This window comes from Hippocampus zosterae, chromosome 4, assembly GCF_025434085.1.
Source record: "Hippocampus zosterae strain Florida chromosome 4, ASM2543408v3, whole genome shotgun sequence".
In the NCBI taxonomy this organism is placed as follows: domain Eukaryota; kingdom Metazoa; phylum Chordata; class Actinopteri; order Syngnathiformes; family Syngnathidae; genus Hippocampus; species Hippocampus zosterae.
The window spans coordinates 3,485,304-3,507,184 of NC_067454.1; the positions used below are offsets into that span (position 1 = coordinate 3,485,304).

At 48.0% G+C, this 21,881-nt stretch overlaps 1 protein-coding gene across 10 annotated transcripts in view; it reads right to left on the minus strand.

Moving 5' to 3' along the window:
- Positions 1-14,418, minus strand: part of cbfa2t3 (CBFA2/RUNX1 partner transcriptional co-repressor 3) — a 50,972-nt gene extending 36,554 nt beyond the window's left edge. For 2 of the 10 annotated variants that reach the window (XM_052062500.1, XM_052062489.1), the window contains exon 1: positions 13,595-14,418. In XM_052062500.1, coding sequence (XP_051918460.1) covers positions 13,595-13,772 — 178 coding nt within the window. In that variant the 5' untranslated portion in view covers positions 13,773-14,418. Of the gene's footprint in view, positions 1-2,076; positions 3,583-11,260; positions 11,347-13,594 lie in introns of those variants that run through there. The other 8 variants (XM_052062487.1, XM_052062490.1, XM_052062492.1 and 5 more) reach the window with 8 other exon arrangements.
- Between the last annotated feature and the right edge of the window lie 7,463 nt (positions 14,419-21,881).

A 21,881-nucleotide genomic window follows, 5' to 3' on the forward strand; every position in this document is an offset into this window, starting at 1 on the left:
CAGGGGGCTTCGTCGAACCGCTGAGACTGATTCGTCGAACCGCTGAGACTGATTCGCCGAACCCCACGTTGAGAACAACTGGATTAGACGGCGATCTTTAGCTCAGAGAGGCACAATTGCGAGGGCAGGGATGATGGCTGACAACCTCAAAGTTCTCCCACACCGTCCCGTCCGAGAGCACGTTGCAAACGGCCGCAGCGAAAGCAGGGACACGCTCCGAAAAACCTGGACCGCGACTTCTGCCGGACGCACGAGCGATCGCGGAGCAATCGCGGAGCCGTCGACGGTCTGCGAGATTGAGACCGGCGCAGACGCGCACGCGCCTGCGCCTGCGCGAGCCCGATGTCTTTGCCTTGTTTGTCTCGTCTCGTTTGTGCTGGCCCAGGTGTCTTTGTTGTGCTGACCACGTGACCGACTCGCAGCGAGTCGGGAGCGCACGCCCACCTGAGGCCATCTGCTGCGCTCATTAATTAGGAGGCAGGCGGCTTCACCTGCGCTGCCCGCATTTAAATCACAATAATTACCGCGCGGCACACTTTCCCACCCCACGCGCGTATACCATAAATCCGAGTTTGATTGGACTGCAGCAAATGACCGACGCTGAAGACAAAGACAACCGGACGGAAAACACCTCGGCCCCGATCGGTGCATTTTGTGGCTTCGCTAAAACCGGACCGCCAACAAACTTCGACTGGTCGCAACGTCTATCTCGTAAAACCTCACCCGGTGTTCCCTGACGGCGTCGAACGACATGCTTTTATCGCAAGCGTGCGGTAAATGGGCAGCGAATAACCACTCGTGCCGGAGCCTTTTAAGAGCGCTACTTAATGACGATGAGGGGGGGGGGGGGTCGGGGCATCTGCCTCCAAGGGCCGGTCGGCTCTGGAAGGAGCGAGGCGGACGTGACGCCCGCTCGGTGATGGACTTATCCTGTGCGGCGGGGCAGGGCGTCTGCACTGCGGTTTCACCCCTGCCTGTAACCTCAAATCCATTGTTGGAGTCTATTATGGGATGTTCAATTATTCAGATGATATTTACCAGCGCCAATTATACGGGGCCGCGTCCTACCGAGAAAAAAAAAAAAGGGGCCTTGGTGTTTTACCGTTGCACTCAGAGGCGGAAGAGAGCGCTGTGAGGCTGTTCAAGTGGGGGGGTAGAACTTTCGCTTTCCTCGCAGGGAGTGTCTCCACATTTGGGGGGGGGGGGGGTCAAAAAGCTCGATGGTATATTTGCTTTCCGTGCCTGACGTATTACCGTTCACGTCGATTCGGAAGAGCCTCGCCGGCGCTCTGCTCCTCCATTTTGAGGCTAACCAGGACAAAAGAGGATAAATAAGCGTGAAGAAGGTGTCATGCGGCACCGCACGGTTCACTACACTGCAAATGTCTCCATTTATCTCCCTATCACCTTCCGTCACCGCCAGCCAGGCGAGGTGGACGCCACGCGAGGCAGAGCGAGGATTCGGTGTCATCACTTTGTTTCAACATCACTTTCATGTTCAAGTGCACACTTCTCTCTCTCTCTCTCCCTGTCATGCCTACTTTTTTATACCCGACAATAAATGTAAACTACTGCAGAAGTTCATGGGCTCATAAATACAATAAAATAACTGTAAAGCATGTCGGCAGCTTATTATACTATTAAACAGGGGGGTGGGGGTGCCCACGTTGGTTATTTTCTCCCAAAGAGATTGCGGTATCTGGACATGCGTTATCTGACGAGATATAATAGTTGACTTGGGATGAGATCATGTTGACATTGGAAAACCACAGCACACACACACACACACACACACGCACGCACACACACACACACACACACACACACACACACACACACACACACACACACACACCGGTCACATGAATTGCTTCCTCTCTTACACAAAGTTGCATGCTGAGGAATGATGCATATGGAGTGTACAAATTGAGCAATTCGAGCAGGATACCCCCCCCCCCCCCCAATAAAAAAAAGTAAAAAAAAAAAAATCAGCAATCTTAATGGGGAAAGCTGGTTAAAAAATGTTATTGGCTTCGGTGGCTTGCACTTTACATGCACTGGTAAACGTTGACTTACTCACTGAAGGTCGAGGTCAAATTGAGGGTCGCCAAGAGGTGATAATCCAGTTTGGAGAAGAGCTTTTATATCGCCTCAATCCTCATTCTTTCGAGGGGTGGGGGTGAGGGTGGGGGGTCATACGGCTACTGTAGATAGAAGGGACACTCTTCCTTCTTGTTGAAATACTGACAGGAGGGGGGAGGCAAAAGCCGCCGCTATTAAACATAGAGAATTAGGTTCAACTTTCCTTTGGGCGTTCGGGATTCCAAGTGGGGTCACTTATCGAGGTATTTATTTTCTGGATGACACCAGAAAAAAAAAAAGGAGAAGCAAGCCTCAAACAATATTTGGTTTTGTCAGATGTGAAATATCACAAGTCGCCCAGTCCTTAGAAATCCGCTCCCTTCGTGATGGTCACGATGGCGGGTTCGACGAAGAAATAAAAAAAAAGTCGTCCGGTGTCTTACAAAGAGTCCAACTCCGTTAAGTCCTCAAATCCTGGTGACTCCCACGTCAAAACTGCAAAAAAAAAAAAAAAAAAAAAAAGCTGAAGATGCGGATCCTCGAGTCTGCGGCGTGCGTGCGTCCGTATCCTTGCGTGACTTTCAAAGCTTCCTCTTCTTTACTTCAACGCTTGCACGATCAAGTCCCAAAACGACCGATGAGAATAATTCCTCCCCGGTTTTGTCGTTCTGGTTGTTTCTGCCGTCTGAAAAGCGGTTCTTGAATCTGCGAAGAAAGGGGAGGCATGCGTGCGCGCGCGCGCGCCTTTCTCAACGCGCTCCTTCTTCTTCTCCACCTCCGCCGACTGTCAAGGCTTTGTGGCCACCGGGTTTTTACTTTTCAAACATGTGCGTTCAACGGAGCGCTTTCTTCAGTGCAGAAATCAGGCTTGCTTGCCCCCCCACCCCTCGCCCGAACCTCTTGTTTGTCCTCAGTAATGAATGGAGCTGGCGAGCCCACTGCGCGCACCAACCGCGGCTCTCTCGCCTCCTACGCCTCTCTCTCTCTCTCTTTCTCCCTCTCTCTATCCCTCTCTCTGCTTCTCTGTCCCCTCTGTAGCCTCCTGTCTGCGTTTAAACACCATCTGGAGCTCTCTCGCTCTCTCTCTCTCTCTCTCTCTCTCTCTCTCTCTCTCTCTCTCTCTCTCTCTCTCTCGCTCTCGCTCTCTCTCTCACACACACACACACACACCAATGTAACTTATGAGGTGACAATTGCTGTAAAAACATGTTTAATTGTAACACAGCTGCATATAAAATCACATTTTGCCCCGTGTCCTTTCCTATTATTCCAATCATAAAGTGACCAGCGCTTTGGTTATGGTTTGTCAGTTCCGCCGCCTGCCAGTAAGGGCCGCTGTTTCCCCACATCAAGACGCCGAAGAGAGCGTGAGCAGCTAATTGACACTTTTTTTTCCCTCCACCCCTGCGGATGTGCGCCTTCCTTTATTTCACGTACCAAACGAAAGAGTGTAAAAATACAATCAGATGTATAATTTGATATGCATTTTACCCCCCCCCCTCTAAAAATTATACGAAATAGCCGCCCCCGACTCTAAAAGTGATTGTATTTGTATGTTTGTTTGCTCTATCAGATAAACGGAAGAAGAGGAGATGGACAGTTATTAAATGTGGGCTTCGCTTTTATTCCACGGAAGCTTTTATGCTCGCATCCATTTTCCATTTTATTCTTACTCTTTATTAGGGCGTCTTTGTTGCCCGGTTTAATTAGCGGCCAATGATATCGTCCAATCTATTTTCTCTTTAGGTTATCTTTACATGCCGCTGTCTATTTATTATTTGCTTTTTCTTTTAATTTACTGCTTAACCTTCAATTTGAAACCAGCCGCATCTGTGGCGATGTTTTTCTCCAGCCCATTGTATTCTTATCTTGAATGCTCGGGCAATCAAGCATTACAAGGGAGTAATAACTCTAAAAGCGCGGCTAACGTTAGCGTAAATTACCGCCGATGAAACATACAGCGCGTCGCCGGTGACGCGTCACGATAAGAATCGTCATTTTGTCATGAATGCTAAATTGAGGAACGTCGGCGGTATTTTGCCAGTGACGTGATTTCATTCCACCTTGCGTATCCAGATTAAATATAATGATAAATCAGAACTATGTTGATAAATAGAGAAAGGTATTGAAATATCCATTATGAATACAAGAGAAAATTGACACAAGAGTGCCAGGGTGAGGATGTATATAATCCCGATACAAACCAAAAGTTGTGAAAATATCACGGTTAAGGGTAAAGTATGAGCCTTAATGGAGACTTCTTCTTACTTTTTCTTTTCTGATTGATATAAAAATGATTTAGTAGATATAAACACATAACGGGGTAGGACTAGATAAGTTTTTTTACTTCATCCTACTCCCTTGAACATAATAACTGCGTTGAATTTTTTTTATCTACCTTATTTTCTGTCAAATTATTACCGTGTATGTTTTTATGTTAAAAGATTCTAAAAGGTACAGACTGTATTTGATTGTGACGGTTCAAGATTTGTTGCCGATGTGACCTGAGCGCCAAAGAGATTCCATTTTTATGATTTCTTTAATTATGCCCACCCGGTCGACCGCGACGCTATATCTTCCGTCCGTATCGCCGGCTGTACATGGTTACAATTATGTTTAATTGCACATTACCTTTCGGCTGCAATTTATCATTTGATACGATAGCCGCCAGTACATTCTAGAGTGAGAATCCTCCCCGCCCGCCCGGAGACAAACACACACACACACACACACACACACACACACACAGAGTCATGACGAGGGACAGTAGACAATGCTGACACCCTCCTGACCCCTCCTGCGTCTACAGAACAAATAGAAGCAGCTTGTAAAGTACACACAGACAGCTGCTGTGCCCCAACTCCAGTCTCACCAGCCTTACCGGCCACCAACACAAATGTTGCTTTCATATCAAGCCAGGAGCTGCTCTGACTAAATAATGCACATGCATTTATTTCATTCATTCATTCATTCATATATCATTTCCATTGGAGATCCAGCTTTTTTTCATTTCTTATTTTCTTCCACGCGGAGCAAGCAATCAAGCGGGCCCACTTTTGATGACTTGAAGTCTGGTGCCAAGCTTTTTAAACTGAGACCATAAGCGTGGTGTTCCTCAACAGCGCCACCAAAGGAGGCAAATTCATTCATTCATTCATCTTCCTAACCGCTTGATCCTCACTAGGGTCGCGGGGGGTGCTGGAGCCCATCCCAGCCGTCTCCGGGCAGTAGGCGGGGGACACCCTGAATCGGTTGCCAGCCAATCGCAGGGCACACATAGACGAACAACCATCGACGCTCACACTCACCCCTAGGGACAATTTAGAGTGTTCAATCAGCCTGCCATGCATATTTTTTGGAATGTGGGAGGAAACCGGAGCACCCGGAGAAAACCCACGCAGGCCCGGGGAGAACATGCAAACTCCACACAGGGAGGCCGAAGCTGGAATCGAACCCGGTACCTCTGCACTGTGAAGCCGACGTGCTAACCACTGGACTACCGGGCCGCCCGCAAATATACATTCACCCTGCAGTTGACTACAAAGGGTCGTAATCCGCAAGTGAGATGTGACACACACTTCCCAAATTAGTGTTCCAGTTCGAGTTCAAAGCAAACACGGTGAAGCGGCATTTAGCCGTTATGCCGCGTACAAATGAAGCCGCTAACACAATTGAAGTCGGGCCAGAGTGTAGATGGTTTTAACTCCAGATGTAAAACTCTGGACCTTTGATTAGCATCTTTTTAACATTCATTCATCATTCATCTTCCGAGCCGCTTGATCCTCACTAGGGTCGCGGGGGGTGCTGGAGCCTATCCCAGCCGTCTTCGGGCAGTAGGCGGGGGACACCCTGAATCGGTTGCCAGCCAATCGCAGGGCACACAGAGACGAACAACCATTCGTACTCACACTCACACCTAGGGACAATTTAGAGTGTTCAATCAGCCTGCCACGCATGTTTTTGGAATGTGGGAGGAAACCGGAGCACCCGGAGAAAACCCGCGCAAGCCCGGGGAGAACATGCAAACTCCACACAGGGAGGCCGGAGCTGGAATCGAACCCGGTACCTCTGCACTGTGAAGCCGACGTGCTAACCACTGGACTACCGGGCCGCCCTATATTTTTAACATTTTGAAATCAATTTTACAAACCGGCCTGTTAGTAATTTTCGGAACCGACTTTCATTTCTTTACTTTGACACGTCTTTCGTGTATAAAAATCGATGTACAGTTTGTTCTTTTCGTCATTTTGCTGCGCTACTTTCTTTTCTCTACTTTGCATCTGCTGTTGTATTTTAAATGCTGTTGCGTCTCGTGTACAAAATATGCAAAAAACGACTTGGCCTTTTCCGTGATGGAAGCACGTCGTCCTGGAGACGAGACCCTCGTGGAGACCGAGTTTTTGCGCTTTATATTTCGTCCTCTCGGAATTCTGGGCAAAGGTGCTACTGCTTGGTCCACGTGTTGCATTCGTTTGCCGTCTGGACTTTTGTTTTCCGGCGGACGAAGGCTACAGAAAAAAGGCACGAGGCGTACGTGTGTCTGTGCGGTCGTGAGTGACAGAAAGGTCGGCGATGGGGGTTGCATCCAGAGAAAGGATTCCTGTCAAGGTGACAGCTCCGAGACGGACAGGATGCTATTCTCCTCGGGAACGGCGTCAGTCAAACTGTCAGCCTGCCTCGCCGACAGCCTCTCATTCCTCTTAATTTGGCCTTTTGTTGAGCGGTCACTGGCTAAGCGCCGGCACTCCATGTGGTCGCTCTGATAAACTGCACAATGAAACACGCGCCACTCTCCTCCATGAACTCGGGGACTGGAAGTCTCTTTGAGGGCGCTAATTGCAAAAAAAATAAAATAAAATAAAATCAGCTTTGTCTTGCCCTATCTCGCACGACAAACGGTCCACATCTCGGCACTCTATTCTGTTGTGTCTATTCTGTATTGACAGCCATCTCCTGGATGGTTGAGCACTTTTTCTGATATGCTAACATTAGCGTATGGGCTTTGTGTGGTAGGTATGCTAATGGCAAGTTCGCTCCGTGTGCGCGCGCATGTGTGTGTGTGTGTGTGTGTTAAAGCAGGGAGAAAGAGAAGTTTGCAGCGTTCACACATTGTAAATCCTTTCTTAGTCACAGGCTCGAGTGTTGAAAGGAGATAAGACCCTGAAGCTGACTGAAAGGGAACGTTAGAAGCATTGTATTCCCGCGCAGCTCTCACTTCCCCCCTATCCTGCGCTCTCATCCGCTTTCAGCGTGCCGCACTCTGATGAAGCACCCATTAAAGATACCAATGCGCAGGTGAGCTAAGGCATAGGAAGAAAAAAAAATGTTTTGGTTTTTTTTTAAAGCAACCTACTTGATCATAACAAGGCAGGAAGAATTGGATTTGTGTTGAGGAATTTCCCCCCCAGGTGTCGCTGGAATGAGTTTTAAGATTTTCATTTTCGGGACTCCAAAATGCTACGACGACAGGGTACGCGTACGTGAACGAGTGTGGGCGTGTGACGGATCCTTGGTCATACCAATGAATAGCACCAATGCCGGAATGCAACAATTTGCCGTGTTAAAATCGAATGTAGTCGATGGAATCGAACCCATGACCTCTGCACTGTGTGGTGGACGCGCGAACCACTTGCTCACCGGGCCACCCTTTTTTTATTATTATTATTATTATTTTATGTTTTTAATATTTACGTTTCAAGATGCACCAACACTGTAGGGTGAACTCAAAATTTCAAGGCAAGCAATTTAGGTAAAAATTTTAAGTTGGGTAATTCATCGATTTTTAAAAATTATTATTATTTTTTTTTTTGCCTTTGCCAAATTTGCTTTTCTTGCATTTCACACCCAAGAAATAAGACTTTACAGAGATGTTGTCGCTTGCATTGGCTGCCCAAGTTAAAAATTTTAATCAAAACAGATCAGCAAACTGTTGATCACTTTGTTGCGCCTAATTAACGTTGTTGCTTCGCATGTCAATCATTTTTCTTTTAAATTCGTTCCAACTTAAATGAGCTCAGACAATGCAAGTCTTCTTTTTTTTATGGTGCATCATAGTGTCAAAAAACAGAAGAGAAATAGCGGAAAACAAATGCCTATTATTTCCGATCGCTTCAAAGAGACTCTTTATAACTCCGATTTACAGACAAAATTGAGTCATAAACCCCGCCCATATTAGTCCCCGCGGATCAACGAATCAAATCCTTGATTTTCCTCGCCTCAGAAATTCCGTTGCACAAAAAAAAAAAAAAAATAAAGCGACCGAGCTCTGTTTCATTCCAAGAAACCATCCAAAGGATCAATTGAGTCTCGTCTCATCTCTTGTTTGAAAACCGACTTCCTCGAAGGCCGACTGACGCGTTGACTTTTGATGAGAGCGGACATTTGCGCTTTCATCGTTTTTTGGTGTTATTTGCGTGTTTGGCAGTTTGACATATTTTACTAGCACCCATGATGCCGGCGAAGAGTACTTATCGGGTAAACTGTCTCCGAATGGACGAATGTGAAGCGACTTTTGATACAACTCGTCGCATTTCCTCACAGAGTCCACTTCAGAAATATATTGATTGTCCATAAATCAATCAATCAAATGGCTTCGCACCAAGGCACTTAGCAGATCTCAGCGTCAACCGCGCAGATCTCTCACATTGCTCCCCGATGTCGTGTACAAACACAGCAAAGTCAAATGCAAAAACAGCCAGATGAACAAACGACCGATCAAAATTCCACATTAACAATCAAAACATTTCTTTGTTGTTGTTTCCGCCTCATGTAACGCTTCTATTGCGCCATTTTTGCCCATTGACTCTTTCGGGGCCCCTTTCGGGTTGCCTGTGCAGCGATTTTGCCTTTTTTACATTTTCATCTATCTGCTCACACTTGACAAAACACAGAAGAACGACAAAGTGACGTAATGAAACAAAAGTGTGACGCAGTCGAGCTGTCTGATTTTGTATATGAAGCGTGCGTTTGTGTGTGTGTGTGTGTCCTTTTTAGCCGAGCTAGAGACGCACAAATTGTCAAAAGTCGGAAGTGACACCTGATGAAATCAAGTGTTGACTCAAGGCTCACGGAGGGAAACTGACAATGGGGTCCTCGGTTTACAGCTGAATCCCGTCTCGTACATCCACGTGAGTCCGCGACCTACAACGACGGCCATAATAGCGCCATGTTTTGATTGACGCTTTTAGAGTGTATACCTCAATCATTTCTTCATTGTTGTCTTTGTCGTAAAAGTTCAGAATGAATTCAAATTGCATTTAATTTTACAAACACGTTTCGCAAAGAGTCGGGGGGTGTCGGGTGTGCGTGGAGGGGTCGGGGGGGTGTTGGCAAGGACGTCAGAGAGCGTACACGGAGCGTCAGGGATTGAATGAAGATTCGGTGGAAGCCAAGGAATGTTTTCAGGTGAGGTGCTGCCGCCTGCGCGCGTGTGTGTGTGTGCATACGCTCAGACAGTTGGTGGTGCTGGCACAGGAGATAGCGAGTGGGGGGGGTGGGGGGGGGTGAGGCTTGTGTATCAACTTGTGAACATCTGTTCCTCACACAAACCACAAAGCTGGTGCGGAGAAAATAGAGAGGATAACTACTCTCTCCTCTGCCCACCTTTCTTCTCACACACACACACTCACACACACACACACACACACATTGAGACACACGTGTCACCACCTTGCCCCCCCCCACCCCCACCCCAACCTTCAACCACTCTCCCATAACTTATTAAAATTTTTGTCCTCAATGCAGCAAAATCTTTTGAAAATGTGTTTTTTTTTGTTTTTAGTATCTGTGGTCTGGTATCCGTCATCTGGTAGTCAGTCTGGTCATGATGAAAGTTAGCATACGCTCACGTGAAAACTTAATTTTTCCAATAATTTCGTGCGTGATATTCATTCATTCATTCATCTTCCGAGCCGCTTAATCCTCACTTGGGTTGCGGGGGGTGCTGGAGCCTATCCCAGCTGTCTCCGGGCAGTAGGCGGGGGACACCCTGAATCGGTTGCCGGCCAATCACAGGGCACACAGAAACGAACAACCATTCGCGCTCACACTCACACCTCGGGACAACTTAGAGTGTTCAATCAGCCTGCCACGCATGTTTATGGAATGTGGGAGGACACCGGAGCACCCGGAGAAAACCCACGCAAGCCCGGGGAGAACATGCAAACTCCACACAGGGAGGCTGGAGCTGGAATCGAACCCGGTACCTCTGCACTGTGAAGCCCACGTGCTAACCACTGGACTACCGGGCCGCCCTGTGCGTGATATTAAAGCTGAAAATCTTTTTTTAAATTCCAGTCTAGTTATGGAGTATCTTGGTGGAACGTGTGCAGCAAATCAATGCTGACTGACAAATCGTGACAAAAAAAAATAAAAAATTGAGTGAGCGCTAAATTCCAAGGCAACAAATTTGGCGAACATTTTGAAGTTGGGCAACTCGGCGAAATATTTAAAATTGCTGCTGTGAAAATTGGCCTCCATTTCGCAACAAAGAAAGAAAAGTTTACAAAATTGGTTCCCATTGTATTAAACCCCTCTATACCCCCCCCCCACACACACCAACTTAATTCATTAATTATTTATTATTAATTTGTAGTGGCAGCCCGGTAGTCCAGTGGTTAGCACGTCGGCTTCACAGTGCAGAGGTACCGGCCGGGTTCGATTCCAGCTCCGGCCTCCCTGTGTGGAGTTTGCATGTTCTCCCCGGGCCTGCGTGGGTTTTCTCCGGGTGCTCCGGTTTCCTCCCACATTCCAAAAACATGCATGGCAGGCTGATTGAACACTCTAAATTGTCCCTAGGTTTGAGTGTGGCGTGGATGGTTGTTCGTCTCTGTGTGCCCTGCGATTGGCTGGCAACCGATTCAGGGTGTCCCCCCGCCTACTGCCCGAAGACATCTGGGATAGGCTCCAGCACCCCCCGCGACCCTAGTGAGGATCAAGCGGTACGGAAGATGAATGAATGAATGAATAATTTGTAGTTTGCCTTCTCACTAATATTGTTGCCATCAATGAAAATCATTTAGATGTTTAATTTGTTCCAACTAAAATGACTACCCCTGCCACCCCCCCCAAAAAAACGAATTGTGATCATGTTGCCAAGAGGTAAGAATCACTTGGAGATTCCGCCTCCCTCTTCCCTTAAAGACCCTTTATTTAGTTTGTCGCCTTTTCTTCCACTCACCGTCTTTCTCACTGCCTTCCTTCCTCTATCTGGAACTGCTGGGAGGGTGCGCGAGTGCTGGGTGGCAGTTCCTTTTTCTGCAGAGCCTGAGTGTGTGTGCGCGTATGTGCGTATGTGTGTGTGTGTGTGTGTGTGTCAGTATGCTGTTCGGGGCTGATAAGGCCCAGGGAGAAGAGCCAGCGTGCCGACATATTCTTACCACCGCGGTTATCGGCCGTCGCAGCTGTGCCTGAGCTCGGCGACATCTGCTCCCTCACAGGAAGCCTATGCTGCAGCTCATAACGCCTCGCATTGACACACACACACACACACACACACACACACATACACACACACACACACACGTGCGCACGCACATGCACAGTCACAGGTAGGGCTCCTTGAAACAATGGGGTGTATTTACTGCTCATATTGACATATTTTGATTTTTCAGTGTGTACTTTTGAATGTGTTTGTGTGTGTGTGTGTGTGTGTGTGTGTGTGTGTGTGTGTGTGTGTGTGTTCACATGTGAGATGACTGGATTGGAGCAGTGACACCGTAGTTCTCTTGGGTTTTTATCACTGAATTACAGAGGGGATGCTTATGACTAAACCTAATTATAGAGGCCTTATCGGCGAACTGTTCACAAAGCTCATTACCGCCAAGAAATGGCAAGCGCCGCAGGTAATTCACGACACTTGGGTATTAGTCCTCTCGCAGGCGTATGGGTTCGTACATATTCGGTCTGGATCAAATTTGCACTTTTCGTATCGTGCGCTACTCACGTCTTGAATTATCGGCTGGTTTTAGTGAAGGCCGTCCTTTTTTTAACTTCGAGACACGACTTCGGGTATCGATTATTATGACTTGATTTGATGTCTCTCGCCTACTTTGCTGGAAGCAATTATGATGTATTTCTTCTTTCTTTTTTTATTTTTTATTTTATACAAAATGCTACGTCCAAGGCGGTCCAGTGGTTAGCACGTCGGCTTCACAGTGCTGAGGTACCGGGTTCGATTCCAGCTCCGGCCTCCCTGTGTGGAGTTTGCATGTTCTCCCCGGGCCTGCGTGGGTTTTCTCCGGGTGCTCCGGTTTCCTCCCACATTCCAAAAACATGCGTGGCAGGCTGATTGAACACTCTAAATTGTCCCTAGGTGTGAGTGTGAGTGCGAATGGTTGTTCGTCTCTGTGTGCCCTGCGATTGGCTGGCAACCGATTCAGGGTGTCCCCCGCCTACTGCCCGGAGACGGCTGGGATAGGCTCCAGCACCCCCCGCGACCCTAGTGAGGATCTAGCGGTACGGAAGATGAATGAATGAATGAATGAATGAATGAATCGATGCTACGTCCATCCTCTCTTCCACTTTGTGGGCACAAACAGCCTTGCTACCTGAAGCGTGTCGCCACAGTTAGCTTGAAAAAGCACCGTACGTTGTTCTCATTGCTTGATTTCTAAAAGTAACTATTTTGGATTACAAGTTACTTAAAGTGTTACTTTCAGCCGATGCCAACAACCCCGCGTCATGAAAGCTGCTTTTGCCTGCAGTTTATTGGAACTTCAACAATAATGTTTGCGGATAATGGCGGTCTCTGCAGTGCTGAGTTTGGCTGAATTGGGCGAAAAGAAAAAAAAAAAGTGCCACTTTTAATATTGTCACGTGACATATACCGATACCGTGGCATTTTAATGTTCCGATATCATGATACCGCCATCGGCTTTACATCCTTGTAGTGACGGGTGCGTTTTTACCTCTTTTATTTTATTCTTTGGAAATGATATAATTAGCTTGAATGGCGTCCTTAATCAGACTATTAAATTAGAACGTGTTTCATTATTAGTGACTCAAAATGGTCGCCATGATTGTCATATCATTTTACCTGAATGACTTACTTGATGCGAAACCCCACGATTATTTTTTTTTTCTCCCACCACAAAAGACATCCGTCCATTTTCTAATAACGACAACGGCAATATCGTGATATAGTGCGATAAAAAAAAATATATATTGACATATCCCCCACACAATATCGCGATAATTATCGTATCGTGAGGTTGATATCGCGACAATATCACGTCATGACGTTCGGATATCGTTCCATCCCTATTTTCAACACCACATCCATCCTCAGGCGGATGACGGGTGAGACATTTATGTCCTTTTTTCTTCGAAGAACCCCTAACAAGAGCCGTAAACGTCACCTTGCCCTTCGAGTATGCGGCGTGAAATCAACACAAGCCGCCCCCCCCCGTCAATCATTCTCACTTCATGAGGAGATCCGACAGCAAGCAGACCCTCCATCGCTCATCACGGCGACGCGTCGTCTCCCCGGCCATAAAAAAGAAGCGCTTCCTACCTTCGCCAGATCTGAGTTGGACGCTCTGGGCCAGTTTTGGATTGAGGCCTCTGTGCCGGTGGAGGTCTTTGGTTTTGAGCTCTCTGTGGCTGACCAGCGTGACGGTGGGGACGAGTGCCAGGGTTCCATCTTTTTGGTTCACCTTCTTCTTGTACTCCCGATGCACCTCAGCAGACATTTTTTAGCCTCACCGCCGGATATTGTAATCGTCAACTTGTCCGCCGGGCCGTCGTGTGCGCTTGGGGCGGTTTTAGAAAGACGGGAACTCCTTGTCCTGTTTCAAATGGGGAAGACAAAGTCAATGAAGCCAAAACAAGAAGGCACTCGATCAAGCTTTTGGATTTACAGCGGCGTTGGGGGGGCGAACGTGTTTTTCACAATGAGAAACTTTGGCACGCATTTTCTCATAAACGTCCATCTTTCTACAATTTGGAAATTATACCTTGCCGGGGCCATGAGATGCCGCGTTCCAAAACGAGGAGAAACCAAATTGCATCATCTTCATCCTTTCATGTCTTTTGCCAATTTGGATTTCAGCCGTCTTATTCCTGGTTTCCCCTTTGATATTTTTTTTTTTCCTTTCAACGTATCCGTAAGATGCTAGCTTTGATGTTCGGAGACGCGTCCGTTTTTCAACCCAAAGTCTCTCTCCGGGATGAACTCGGAGCATTCGGCGCACGTTTCCCTCAACGTCCCCCCTTGCTCAGTTTCTTCGGGTTCCTTGCCAGACGTGCCGCGTCTGTGTGAGCGTCGGCAGCAGGTCAAGATAGTGTCACGGCTCTATCAAAGGGGGCCGTGCTCTCGTGCGAACCCTACTCCTGCCCCCCCTGCCTGACTGTTCCGCGCAAATGAGAAGTGTGTATTAGTGTGTCACGGCGAGCACCCCCCCACCACCACCACCTCCCCCGGGAGGTCAGGCAGCGAGGCCGGCTCCGGTGATCGTAGCAGACAGCGTCGAGCGGCAGGACCTGAACCTCCATCTGGGCTTCCTCTGCAGCAACCAGCTGTGACTGCGGCCACACACACACACACACACACACACTTACATTTTTCCCCCCCCCCGTTGCCCTCCTTCTGCAGCCTCGTTTGCGCCTGTGCACCGTTTCTACACCTGCGATGATAGCTTTTGTCAGCATCGTGTATCATTTTTCAACACATTTCATAACTCAGTCAAGTGCAGTCAAGAAAAAGGGCAAAACAAATGAGTCCATTTTTGTTAACCCCTCCCAAAACAGAAGTTCTCCAAACAAGGCTTTCTGGGCCAGCCATTCCAAATGAGTAGAGCAGGGGTGGCTAAACTTTTTGGATCGAAGATCTACTTTTTGATCAACTAACCTCCCGGGATCTACCCTTACCGGCGCGCGCACGCGCACAAACACACACACACGCACACGCGCGCACGCCATGATGAGAAACAGCCTAAAACGGAGGCATGCGACACACTTTTGCAGCCTGTTAACTAAGGTAGCTCACACGTACCGTTTTAAAGTGCTTGCCTGGGCCCTCTTTGATTCCTATTTTTTGCTCGTGCCCTCTGTGAATTGTACACGAAAAGATAGAGCGCAACAGCTCTGATCACAAGCTGCAATTGCAAACTGCAGAGCGCTAACAACTTCCGGTGACGTAATCATGCGCCACCGTAAATTTAAGATTTACCTGCTGTAATTTATTTTTTTTATATTTTTTTTGTTGTGAAAATGAGACTGATAAGATAATTAGTGTGCAGTGTATATGTTAGCACGTCGGCTTCACAGTGCAGAGGTACCGGGTTCGATTCCAGCTCCGGCCTCCCTGTGTGGAGTTTGCATGTTCTCCCCGGGCCTGCGTGGGTTTTCTCCGGGTGCTCCGGTTTCCTCCCACATTCCAAAAACATGCGTGGCAGGCTAATTGAACCCTCTAAATTGTCCCTAGGTGTGAGTGTGAGCGCCAATGGTTGTTCGTCTCTGTGTGTCCTGCGATTGGCTGGCAACCGATTCAGGGTGTCCCCCGCCTACTGCCCGAAGACAGCTGGGATAGGCTCCAGCACCCCCCGCGAACCTAGTGAGGATCAAGCGGCTCGGAAGATGAATGAATGAATGTATATTAACACAAAAAATATATTACTAACATGTACAAAGACACACAAATGGTTGTTTGTTTATTTTTCTTCTCGACACTCCTCGGATCTACTTGGGACCTGTCTTAGATCTACCGGTAGATCAGGATCTACCTAATGGGCACCCCTGATCTAGATCAAGATCTACCTAATGGGCACCCCTGGAGTAGAGCAAACAGAATCTATATATATATTGCGCGTCGTCCCGCACGCGGCCTGTCCTTCCGTCTGTCCCTTTTCAAAACGTACCTACTTCACCGCGCCGCTGCGCGCCGCCACTGCGCCGCTCAGGCAGTGGCTCACTACGATCGCGCGGGCATCTTAGCGAAAAAATGTTGTCTACCCACAAGCATTGCAATGAAATTGTTAGTTATTTAGTAGAGCTAAACATCTCTTTATTTTCGCCATAAGCAATGAAGATGAACAAAAAGTTGAACCAAGCAACAATACTTTTGTGGGCCGAAGGCCCACCTTACCAGCCTTCCGCAGGAACTAGCTAGTGTAAATATAAAACGGGACGCAATTATTAAGAATGGTGTCTTTATTTAATCAGCGTGTCGAAAGGAATTGAACACCTGAGACTCAGTGCCCATCCAGTGTTGGATGCAGGTGCCATGCATCGAATCGTCTAAATGCGGCAAGCAGCGATGGCCTTGTGGAAGTGTACCTTGGCCTTGACAGTTTACCACTTCGGCAATTTACGTCTGAAAGTTAAAAAATATATATATTTTTAAAAAGCTGGCGTGAAAGCGGCTGTGGTATAATGTGAAGGCTCAGTTACCCCGGAGCTATCGGTCTTAGAACCTCTGACCTCATAGAACTCATTAGACCCTGAGCTCCGCAGTGACACACACACACACACACACACACACACACACACACACGAACCGCAGGAAGCTTCTGTTGGAGCTAGTTGTGTGCTGATGAGAGAAGTGAGAGAGGATGTGAGCACACGATGTGCTAAATGCCTGCTTGAACCAGATGGTCATCAGCAGAGAGGAAGTGAAAGAAAAGAGCTGTGCGGGGAGAGAACGAGAGAATAAGAGAGAGAAAGAGGACAAGAGAGAGGTAGAGAGAGAAAGAAAAACTATTCTCAGACATACGGTACGTGTGGGATTTCCCTACAGTTACTACTGCGTGCGATTATAGTGGTAGTCCACTTTAAGTCAATCAATAATTGACTCACAGATGCCATCTCAAAATCCGAGCTCGCTGGATCTAACTTGCAAGCCGACCTCCATGCGGTATCGCTTGTCCTCATAAGGGGTCACGTGTAAACGGTGGCTTTTCACGGGGGTAACGACGATTAGCATTAAACGTAAACGTGGTTCTGGTACAATTTTTGTAGTCGGGCGCCCGCGCGCTAGGCGTAAAGATGCGTATGGCTTTGTTTGGCGTGTTTTGGAATTTGGTAGATCATGCGACGGCTCAATTGGTATTCTGGCATATTCGATTGCACACCCCCGGCACGCCTGACAATTCAATAAGAAGAAGAAAACCTTTATTCGTCTCACAATGGAGAAATTCCTCATTTACAGCAGCGGAGTTATCAAAGGAAGTAAGTAGAAGACAGCCACTGTCGCGGCGCCATCTTGAAGTCATTCGGTGTCCAAATGTAGGATCGATTTCAGACCGGTTAAAAGCAGGTCTAAGTTGTGGTGCAAGCGGTATAATGCGATTATCGCCCAAATTTGTGGTGCATATCTTTGCTTTTGATTCATAAATACGTCAACGACATGGCACGATCCTTCCGAATTATTGTATAAATCACTCCGTTGAACAAATTATTATCAGAATCCTTCATTCATTCATTCATCTTCCTAACCGCTTGATCCTCACTAGGGTCGCGGGGGGTGCTGGAGCCTATCCCAGCTGTCTCCGGGCAGTAGGCGGGGGACACCCTGAATCGGTTGCCAACCAATCGCAGGGCACACAGAGACGAACAACCATTCGCACTCACACCTAGGGACAATTTAGAGTGTTCAATCAGTCTGCCATGCATATTTTTGGAATGTGGGAGGAAACCGGAGCACCCGGAGAAAACCCACGCAGGCCCGGAGAGAACATGCAAACCGGTTGCAAGCCTATCGCGGGGCACACAGAGACGAACAACCATCCACGCTGACATCTAGGGACAATTTTGAGTGTTCAATCAGCCTGCCATGCTGGTTTTGGAATGCGGGAGGAAACTGGAGTACCCGGAGAAAACCCATACAGGCCCGGAGAGAACATGCAAACTCCACACAGGGAGGCCGGAGCTGGAATCGAACCCGTTACCTCTGCACTGTGAAGCCCACGTGCTAACCACTGGACTACCGGGCCGCCCATTATCAGAATCATCTTAAAATATATTTTGAGGAGCACCTGTGGGTGCAAGGTGGTCTCCCAAGTGCCCATCCACAGGTGCCAACATTTGATCAACTGCCAGAGAGGAGATCTTCTCGCAATTCCTTTTGAATGTACTTTGTAATCTTGCCTTTTTAGGGAACCTCACCACCATATGATCCAAACCAATTTTTATAGGTGTCACCTATTATAGGAGCCTTTGCCCTTTTGCCTCATTCCCCTTCCCCAGATGTTGGCAGGTTTAAAATGAGGTTTGGGTGGGTGGGGTGGGGGTGGGGGGGGGGAAGAGAGATAATAATTGTGCCATAATCACTGGCAGACAGCTCTGACTCTGGCAGGTGCTATCAGAGTAGCGACCCAGTGGTGCCTTCTCTCCTCAGATAAGGTCAGGGGGCTGGGGGGGTGGCAGGATGGAGGACGGGTGGAGCAAAGGAGCAAAGGAGGGAGAATAGTCCAGGGGGAAGGGGGGGGGGGGCAAAGCGTGCATTACAGACGAGCGGCTCGCCTGGCCTTATCTCCCCCCGGCGGCTGCTGCTGGCGGCTTCCAGATGCGACGCGCAGAAGCGGCAGTTCTCACAACGATCCTTCTATCAGCGCCGCGCAGACACCCGTTGCCAAACACGAAGCCAGAGCAAGAGGACTCACCATTTTAGCTCCTTCACAACTCCATTGCTGAGGAGATGCCAAAGAAGTGGACGCTTTTGTTTTGGTGCACCCAACTCGGTTGATGTTAAAAGTTTGTAGCGGAGTTTCAAATGACTCAAATGGTGTCGGGTGGTTGGTAACATGTGGCCGTGCACGAATCGGTGGTGACCTGAAATGAGATGCCAAATGGCCATGAACAATGAATGCCAAATCAGAATTTGCGCATTTGAGTGGATTTAAATCTTTACCAAAAGTGACCCCCCCCCCCCCCCCCACCTTGGGTACTGCTGTTGGCTCGTGTACAGGTAGGGATCAACTAACAAGGAAAAACATGGGCCGGCCCAGTGTTCCAGTGGTTAGCACGTCAACCTCATAGTGCAGAGGTACCGGGTTCGATTCCAGCTCCGGCCTCCCTGTGTGGAGTTTGCATGTTCTACTCAGGCCTGCGTGGGTTTTCTCCGGGTACTCCAGTTTCCTCCCGCATTCCAAAACCAGCATGGCAGGCTGATTGGACACTCAAAATTGTCCCTAGATGTGAGCGAGACTGGTCATTCGTCTCTGTGTGCCCCGCGATAGGCTTGCAACCGGTTCAGGGTGTTGCCTGCCTACTGCCCGAGGACAGCTGGGATAGGCTCCAGCACCCCCAGCGACCCTCGTGAGGATAAGTGGATCGGAAAATGGATGGATGGAAAAACCTTCCGTAGGTTGATGAGGCTGGGCTTGTGTGCTGTGTTGTGTATGTAAGCAGTATCTGTGCTTGGTGGTTGCGCCTTCTCGGCAGCACGCCTGTACCAGCACAGATTTTGATTGGGAGGAATGTCGGCGCCATTGACTGTCGGTGCTGGACAGAGCTGGGGCGCTTGTGTTTTTTGCGCCAGTAATGGGCATCATTTTTCACAACCCCGTTTTGTTCAGTGGCTATGTCAGCGCTGTTGGACAGTTGGCGTTGGTGCGGCTGGATGGATGGCCGCTGAAGTTGAGGATGAGGAGAGAGGAGCGTTGGCGAAGAGCGCCGATGCGTATTTGGAACCGTGAGTCGCCGCTTGGAATTGAAGTGGATTTACATGGGACAGGAGAAGTTAACCAATCTCTTTTTTCGTCAATGGATGCTACAAGCTTCTTGTTGACTTTGAAACTTAGCTTGTAGCCGACGTGTGCACGTTTTGAGCATGACGTCTCTGATCCACTGGTTAAAGGACACTTTGATTCTCTCCTCTTTCATCTCAAACTGCTTCAAACAACAAAGCGTGTGATGGAAAAGTGGTTAGAACTGCACGGTTGTCCGTGTTTTATGTTATGTGTTGTGTTTATTATTTTACTTTATGTTAACTGTTTTGTAAAGCGCTTTGTTACAGCTGCCGCTGTTGTGAAAGCGCTATAGAAATCAGCATGTATTGTATTGTATTGTATTGTATTGTATTGTATTGTTTAAAAAAAGTGAATATGAGGCACTTCGGACAACATATGTTGTAGATCAGGTCCTTGAGAGCCAAGGACTGGACTTGGGCACTTCTGGTATGGCTAAGGCGCGATATAAGTGTACTCCATTTACCATTAAGAACACATTGGATTTTTCATTTTTTGCCAAATATACAATTAGCAACCCCGGAGTTTGTTCGGGATTCGTTAGTTAAATGCTAAACGTATAGCGAAGGCGGATTTTGTTGCGAGTCCGAGCTCTCCCTTTTACACAAAGGTCAAAGGCAAACGTTCTTCCAGCTGGGTGGTTTTGGTCAAGCATCTCACCCTGTAAAGCGTGAGAAACAAAGAGGCCCGAGCGGCTGGAGCTCGGCAGTGAGAAGCGGCCATATGGCAAAGAAGCGTCTTGAGACATTCACTGCCGGCTAACTGGGTGACTTTTCAACTCTGCAACCGTTCGCTGAGCCTCTTAGCTCAAAGCTAAGTGTGGAGCAGCTTGACATCCGTTCATTTTCTCCCACTTTTTCATTCTCAAAGGTGAAGTGGAGCCAATCTCATCTGGTTCTTACAATGCTTTATTAGCGCACATTCATTCATTCATTCATCTTCCGAGCCGCTTGATCCTCACTAGGGTCGCGGGGGGTGCTGGAGCCTATCCCAGCTGTCTTTGGGCAGTAGGCGGGGGACACCCTGAATCGGTTGCCAGCCAATCGCAGGGCACACAGAGACACTCACACCTATGGACAATTTAGAGTGTTCAATCAGCCTGCCACGCATGTTTTTGGAATGTGGGAGGAAACCGGAGCACCCGGAGAAAACCCACGCAGGCCCGGGGAGAACATGCAAACTCCACACAGGGAGGCCGGAGCTGGAATCGAACCCGGTACCTCTGCACTGTGAAGCCGACGTGCTAACCACTGGACTACCGGGCCGCCCTATTAGCGCACATTGTTTTTTAAAATGTACCCCCACCGCCATTTTTTTTTTTTTTGCATGTGCCTGTGTTTTTCCCTCATTAAATCAAGAATTCATCATGAAAAAAAGTCCCCGCGCGTCTAAATTATAGTCATAAAAAGTTGAATGGAAACACGGTCTCCTTTGTCGAGGTGAACCAAAATCAGCTTCATTATGAAAGAAATAAAATACGACGTGGGAGGTTGTTTTGAATCGTTCGTCCGCATTCAAGGACGTCCAAGCGGGTATCATAATTGTAAAAAGTCGCTAAACTAATAAACAGCATATGAGCATCTTTGTAGCGAAGACAAGGCAAACAAGTCAGAGAGGACTCGTTCACCTCTCTCTCTCTTTCTCTCTCTCTGGTGTTTTTAGAATACGCACCTGTTTGGCACAGACTGCTTCAGAAAACCTCCAGATCCTAACAGAACTCTAAAAGTTAAACCGTCCCCATCTGTCGCTAGCGGAGCCGCACACAGATGCACGGTGAACGCCTCCTCTTTCTTATCCTTTCTCACAGCAGACTTGGCACTCATTCAACGAACGTCAACGCACACCTGCTAAATTAAGCCCGTTCTCAGACTTAAACGCATGCGAACGCAGAGGCAGGTTCAGGAAGGAAAACACTGTGTTGACACACATGCTCACACACACACACACACACACACGCACGGATGAAGACAATACGATGCACTTGATAGGATATACTGTTCATCTAATCGATTGGGAGAAATCTGTTCTTATCGGAATTTAGCGGGCAAACTTCCAAAAAAGGTAGTGGTTGCTAGTAAGCTACATTTTGTGGGTCCCGAGGAACCGTTGCCAAAA